Consider the following 7,500-nt stretch of genomic DNA (forward strand, 5'->3'; position numbering starts at 1 on the left):
AGGTGAAAGTTCAGTAATGGTCTTAGATACACACAGTTAAAGCTAGGCTGGACCGGTATAGCCCAGGTTGACTTTCCACAGGCTCGTTAGCGCAGGCTGACCTAAACCTGTCACGTTTGTTTTCATTTCTCCAAACTGCCCTGAACGTGATGTGTTTCTCCCCAGGCGTTATTAGCAGATTTAGCACAGTTCATGTTTTTCCAACTTCCCCTCATTAACTGTAGAATTAGCAGCCCAGCGACACGGGACCCTCGTCAACAGACGTAGTTGTCAATGATGTATTATGTACAGCAAGTCTATGGTAGCTGTCCCATCTCAGGCTCTGCAGACTGCAGTGGGTCTGTTTATTCTCTATGAGGCTTGGGCTATATAGAGTCTATGGCTACTATAGGAGATTGGTCATAATAGGAAAAACCATGGGTGTAATTTCCACTAGTAATGGAGGGGACATGCCCTCCCCTACCCCTACTTTTGACTGTTTATATTTCTCATTACAAGGCTGAATTTAGAATTCATAGAAGCCATAGCTCAAATGTGTTGAAATGAGCTTTACTTGGCCTAAATTGTCCTCCCCCGTCTCACTAATCTGGATGGAATCTACCACCACAGGCATCTTGTTACATCTGGGACCTACCAACATGAAACATACCTAGCAATACTAACTGAATGATTGGAAGAATGAATGACAGAATTAAACTTGTATTGCCCCGAAGAGGATTTGATTTACACATCATGAGCCACATTGTAAACAGACACATGCAACTAAATCACCTGTGGAGAGGCTACCTGTCACCCACGCATTCCACATTACATTCAGTCAAATCCAGACCAGGATATTAGCAGACAATAACATGAAAGACTCCTCATGGGGTCCCTGAATATCTCTGTTATCTCCAAGCCATTTCCACATAGTCCGTCTCTCTTCCCCTCCAGCGCCTCTCTAGCGCCTCTCTAATCTTGGGGAATGCATTAAGTTAAGCCGGGGCCTTGTGGTCTGTGGTCTCTGCTGTGGCTCCTGCGGTCGCAGCAACAGTTGTCCCCGTCACTCAGTGGGGTAACTCGTCAGCGTGGTCCCCAAGGGTCGACCGTGACTGCCCGGGGTGCAGCGCGTGTCACCGTGGATGTGTACATAATGTCTAGGGTCATGTGGAGGTCAATCTGGGTAGTTATTATGGTGCGGAACCCTTTTAGTCAAACTGGCCAAAGGAGTTGGTAGAAGCAGACTGACACCCAGGCTAGAAGTCAGACATTAAGACATTAGCATTGTGAACTCCAAGCTCCAGAGGTGAGTGATAGGCTACATCCATCCCATAAAGGTAACAAGCAGAGCCTCTGTCCTTCCCCAACTCTCTCTTCCTCTCACAGGCCACCTATGCTGTTTAGTGTTGACTTGTGCTTTTAACCCAGGGCACCTTGGTAGTTAAGTCATCATAGGAAGATCCGTAGTGAGTGATTATACAGTATAGCAACTTTCATCTAAGGGCACCAGGTCTTCTGGAAGTATATACTATGAAGAATTCATATTGACAGATAGGGTTGGAAGCATGACTTTTTACTCACCAACGTGATGTGTAGTCAAAGACTTAGTAAGTTAGTTGTAGTCACGATCTGGTTACCTATAAGTACAAACATAATTATTAAATATTTATTCACTTAATTCTGGAGATCTTCTCATCTACCCACAATGCACTATTTTTCAACGGCATTTGGAGGATCTACTCTGTGCTACAGAGTTTATATTCCAGCTCGGTTAGCCACTAATGTTAGCCACTAGCCATGCTACCCACTGCCACAAAGTCAGTGAAGAGCAGGCTGCATGGCAGCACGTGTCCCATGTAGCAATGCTCTTCACTGACATGGGGCACGTGTCCCATGCAGCAATGCTCTTCACTGACATGGGGCACGTGTCCCATGTAGCAATGCTCTTCACTGACATGGGCCACGTGTCCCATGTAGCAATGCTCTTCACTGACATGGGGCACGTGTCCCATGTAGCAATGCTCTTCACTGACATAGGGCACGTGTCCCATGTAGCAATGCTCTTCACTGACATGGGGCACGTGTCCCATGTAGCAATGCTCTTCACTGACATGGGGCACGTGTCCCATGTAGCAATGCTCTTCACTGACATGGGCCACGTGTCCCATGTAGCAATGCTCTTCACTGACATGGGGCACGTGTCCCATGTAGCAATGCTCTTCACTGACATGGGGCACGTGTCCCATGTAGCAATGCTCTTCACTGACATGGGGCACCTGTCCCATGTAGCAATGCTCTGTAGCAACTAGAAAAGTAGAAAAGTGAGCTGTATCTTTACATTGGGACTTTTAATGCATATACTAATGCAAATCCATTTGTTATATGTGGTTACAAGCTGCCTTTTTTTAAGTAATACCTTCCCGCACACAGTCTCTCCCATGTAGAATGTTTGTAGTGCAGCACACCCACACAGACACACACTTCCATCTCATCAAGGCGATAATGATAATGATGCACAGTATCTCTCTATAATACACTCTTTGTTCCTGTAACAAAATGACATAATAACATGTCGGCAGCAGAACAAAGAGAAAGGAAAAGGGAAGAGAGAGAGTATCCTCAAACATATGCCTTAGTTCCACTGACACATAATGGCTTTGTTTCATGTGGATCTGTGGGCTGCTATTGAAGGTTAAGGTAGAACAGAAGTAGAGAGGTGGGCTGCTATTAAAAGTTAAGATGAAATACAAGTAGAAAGGAATGTGTTCTGGGAGAAAGAATACACCCCACACTGTGAAAATGACAGATACAATCAAAGTTCTTCTTCAGAAAGAGGTGTGTGTTGTTGGCAAGGAAGGTCTGTAATTGCTGTCTGAGATTTACAGCATAGAGCTAGGCAGTGTAGAGACCCGACAGGCTAGCAGTGTGTGTGTGTGTGTGTGTGTGGGGGGGGGGGGGGCACATGGGGATGTGTGAAACTGCCTCCTCAGCCAGAAGTGTCCCCACTTGCGCTGCCAAATAGCTGCTATTCACGTGCCGTGATTGGTAAGACACTTCAGGAGGGTGGTCATGTGTGCTTGCAAAGAAGCAGAGGTCCTGTGTTCGGGCCCCGGTATGAGCCGAATCAGGAGGAAGCGGCCCTCGATAAGCAGCGTGACGTCCTTTACATGCGCGTTACTTGCTGGGAGTAGCACTTGTCTTGAGTCTGACTGTGTAAATGTGTGTTGGGTACCAAACTGACAATCATATCTTATTGTGCCTGCGAGCGCCATGCACACTATTGATGGGATTGGTCAATGCAATGTGGAAAGATCCATTACTCTTCATGGCATCCTTTCCATCCACTTCCATATAGGACAGATAGAGAGCAGGGAGAATAGAACACATGAAGGCTGCTGACTGGCTGCATTAGTGGGAGATAGGCTCCCCCTACTGGAGAATAGATGGTACAGCCCGCTCCAACATGTAGTCACACAGAACAGAAGTATAATGGGGGTGTATATAGGGATTATAGAGACTGCTGCCAGATTTTGCACTTACAAATACCACATGTCAGTGTTGGGGAGAAATGGGGTGCCGGACTCATAAATTAACTGTGTGTGTGTGTGTGTGTGTGTGTGTGGGCGCAGGCAGGCAGGGAGAGGGAGTGTCTGTCAGTATGATTGCATTGGCAGGAGAGTAGAGAGTGAGTGAGAGAAGAGGAGAAACAAAGGACATCCAGATGGTCCCCTTCTCTTCATCCCCTGTTCCCTCTCTTTCTGCACCTCTAGTCTTAGTATCCACAGACCGGCTGGCTGTGGGAAACATGGCCGTAGATACAGCTGTGAGTCAGTGGTTTGTCACTGTGTAGCGCTCAGTAATCTCCAGTAGCTGCCTGGTAGCTCTATATTACTGTGTGTATTCTCATCAAGTGTTTTCACATCGCGACACATAGGACAAGGAGGCTACTTCCCAGTCTGCTCATCCTGACTCTGATGATGTTGCCTATTTGTACACTGACTGCATCATTCATCACCATATCGTTTGATTATATTAGGTATTCCTAGACTTTTCTGCAAAGTTTTTAGGAATTTCATAGTGAATTATTCGATAATAAACTGGGGACTAGACCATTTCTTTATTTTCCGAAGAAAATAATCTATTTGTCCTTATCGTTAGAGAATTTCTTGGGAATGTGGGAACTAGAGTGTCACTCTACTAGAGCCTTCAAACTCATCTCTGGGCCTAAATGCCAGTTCCACTGTGTTTTCATTGTTCCCCTCTAACCAGGGACAGATTTAGACCTGGATGCCAGTTCCACTGTGTTTTCATTGTTCCCCTCTAACCAGGGACAGATTTAGACCTGGATGCCAGTTCCACTGTGTTTTCATTGTTCCCCTCTAACCAGGGACAGATTTAGACCTGGGACACCAGGTGAGTGTAATTAATGATGAGGTAGAACAGAGAACCAGCAGGCTCTGGACCTTGTAGGGTCAGAGTTGAATAGCCCGGTACTAGAGAGCAGATTTTTTGGGGGTATTTCTTAGTGAATCATTGGAGAAGTAATTTGTTGTGTGGGGACTGGGGAGGAGAGACGGCTTCAGAACATCTACTTCTATCCAAGACGTGTACTAATGTAGGAATCAGTCCATTGGAATAACTGACCGACTTCATTAATGCTCCATCTCTCTCTCTCTCTCTCACTCTCACTCTCTCTCCATCTCTCTCTCTCTCCCTCCATCTCTCTCTCTCTCTCCCTCCATCTCTCTCGCTCTCTCCCTCCATTTCTCTCTCTCTGTCTCTCTCTCTCTCTCTCTTCCCTTCCCCCATGCCTCTCTCTCTTCCCATCTCTCACATTTCAAATGTCACTATGTCTATATACAGTGTTGTAATGATGTGCAAATAGTACAAAAGGAAAAATAAATTAACATAAATATGGGTTGTATTTAAAATGGTGCCTCTTCACCAGTGAAGAACAAACACCATTGTAAATACAACCCATATTTATGTTGATTTATTTTCCCTTTTCTTGTGGCAACAGGTCACAAATCTTGCTGCTGTGATGGCACATGCTGGTATTTCAACCAATAGATATGGGAGTTTATCAAAATTGGGTTTGTTTTTTGAATTCTTTGTGGATATGTGTAATCTGAGGGAAATATGTGTCTCTAATATGGTCATACATTGGGCAGGAGGTTAGGAAGTGCAGCTCAGTTTCCACCTCATTTTGTGGGCAGTGTGCACATAGGCTGACATGGCTCTCAAGAGAAGACAGGCTATGCTCACTGAGTTTGTACATAGTCAAAGCTTTCCTTAAGTTTGGGTCAGTCACAGTGGTCAGGTATTCTGCCACTGTGTACTCTCTGTTTAGGGCCAAATAGCATTCTTGTATACTCAGTTTTTTTGTAAATTCTTTCCAATGTGTCAAGTAATTATCTTTTTGTTTTCTCATGATTTGGTTGCGTCTAATTGTGTTGCTGTCCTGGGGCTCTGTGGAGTGTGTTTGTGTTTGTGAACAGAGCCCCAGGACCAGCTTGCTTAGGGGACTCTTCTCCAGGTTAATTTCTCTGTGGGTGATGGCTTTGTTATGGAAGGTTTGGGAATCACTTCCTTTTAGGTGGTTGAACTCTCTCTCTCTCTCTCTCTCTAGGAGGTTCTGTGAGCACCTGGATGTGTTTCTGTTGGAGTTGCTGCTACCTAACCTGGTGTGGAAGGCAGGTCGTACTGCTGCAGCTATCCGTACCTCAGCTCTCTGCTGTCTGCTAGCTCTGCTGCAAGGGGGAGCCATCCCGCCCAGCCAGGTAAACACACACACAGGTACCTTCACAAGTGAACACACGTAGAAGCAGAGCTGCCATATCTGTCAGCACCATCTTACTAGCCTGGTGTATAAACTCTGAGCTTTGGCTAAAAAATATGTTAGCATTGTCAGAAATGCTACAACAAGGTAGCACATCATTGGTTCTTAAATTAGAAATGTAATCAAAACTGTTGGTCATACAACCTTATTCAGTCTGAAAGGTGGCAAGTCTGATGGTCAGTTTATGGATGCTGTAGGCTCGTTCTTATTCGATGCCTAGATAGTGAGCTAGGTCAGGGAAAGAAATAGTCCTTTTTTCCCCTAATGTTAATGACCCTGTTAAAACTCTGGTTCTCAGTAATGGCATGACGACTCATGACCAGAGGCCTCCAATCAAGTTGATTTGCAAAGTTTCATCAACATCCATGTCATATTGGTTTAGATATGATGGTAGGGAGCTTTGAATTTAATCAAACCATACTAATAATTATATATATAAAAAAAATATTTTTCATTAAAATCAGTGGTCTCCATCATTCTTAAATGGAAGAAGTTTGGAACCACCAAGACTCTTCCTAGAGCTGGCCGCCTGGCCAAACTGATCTATCAGGGAAGAAGGACCTTGGTCAGGGACGTGACCAAGAACCTGATGGTCACTCTAGCTCTAGTGTTCCTCTGTGGAGATGGTTGTCATTCTGGAAGGTTCTCCCATCTCTGCAGCGCTCAACCAATCAGGCCTTTATGGTAGAGTGGACAGACGGAAGCCACTCCTCAGTAAAAAGCACATGACAGCCAGCTTGGAGTTTGCCAAAAGGCACCTATAGACTCTCAGACCATGAGAAACAAGATTCTCTGGTCTGATGAAATCATAGTGGCAGCATCATGTCTGGAGGAAATCTGGCACCATGCCTACAGTGAAGCATAGTGGCAGCATCATGTCTGGAGGAAACCTGGCACCATGCCTACAGTGAAGCATATTGGCAGCATCATGTCTGGAGGAAACCTGGCACCATGCCTACAGTGAAGCATATTGGCAGCATCATGTCTGGAGGAAACCTGGCACCATGCCTACAGTGAAGCATAGTGGCAGCATCACGTCTGGAGGAAACCTGGCACCATGCCTACAGTGAAGCATAGTGGCAGCATCATGTCTGGAGGAAACCTGGCACCATCCCTACAGTGAAGCATAGTGGCAGCATCATGTCTGGAGGAAACCTGGCACCATCCCTACAGTGAAGCATAGTGGCAGCATCATGTCTGGAGGAAACCTGGCACCATCCCTACAGTGAAGCATAGTGGCAGCATCATGTCTGGAGGAAACCATGCTGTGGGGTTGTTTTTCAGTGGCAGGGACTGGGAGACTAGTCAGGAACGAGGGAAAGATGAACGGAGCATTATACAGAGAGATCCTTGAATGAAACCTGCTCCAGAGAGCTCAGACTGTGGCGAAGGTTCACCTTCCAACAGGACAACGACCCAAAGCACACAGCCAAGACAATGCAGGAGTGGCTTCGGGACAAGTCTCTGAATGTCCTTAAGTGGCCCAGCCACAGGGCCTCCCGGGTGGCGCAGTGGTTAAGGGTGATGTACTGCAGCGCCAGCTGTGCCATCAGAGACTCTGGGTTCGCGCCCAGGCTCTGTCGTAAGTTCACCTAGTTTAAACCATCGGGAGAGTTCACCTAGTTTAAACCATCGGGTGAGTTCACCTAGTTTAAACCATCGGGAGAGTTCACCTAGTTTAA

At 46.0% G+C, this 7,500-nt stretch overlaps 1 protein-coding gene across 1 annotated transcript in view; it reads left to right on the forward strand.

The window, feature by feature from the left end:
• The window catches only part of LOC110487024 (dynein axonemal assembly factor 5), a 65,960-nt gene that overhangs the window by 46,399 nt on the left and 12,061 nt on the right, over positions 1-7,500 (forward strand). The window contains exon 10 of the mRNA XM_090197310.1: positions 5,609-5,759. Coding sequence (XP_090053436.1) covers positions 5,609-5,759 — 151 coding nt within the window. The remainder of the gene's footprint in view (positions 1-5,608; positions 5,760-7,500) is intronic.

This window comes from Oncorhynchus mykiss, chromosome 13 (genome assembly GCF_057628025.1).
Source record: "Oncorhynchus mykiss isolate SJ-2025 chromosome 13, ASM5762802v1, whole genome shotgun sequence".
NCBI lineage: Eukaryota > Metazoa > Chordata > Actinopteri > Salmoniformes > Salmonidae > Oncorhynchus > Oncorhynchus mykiss.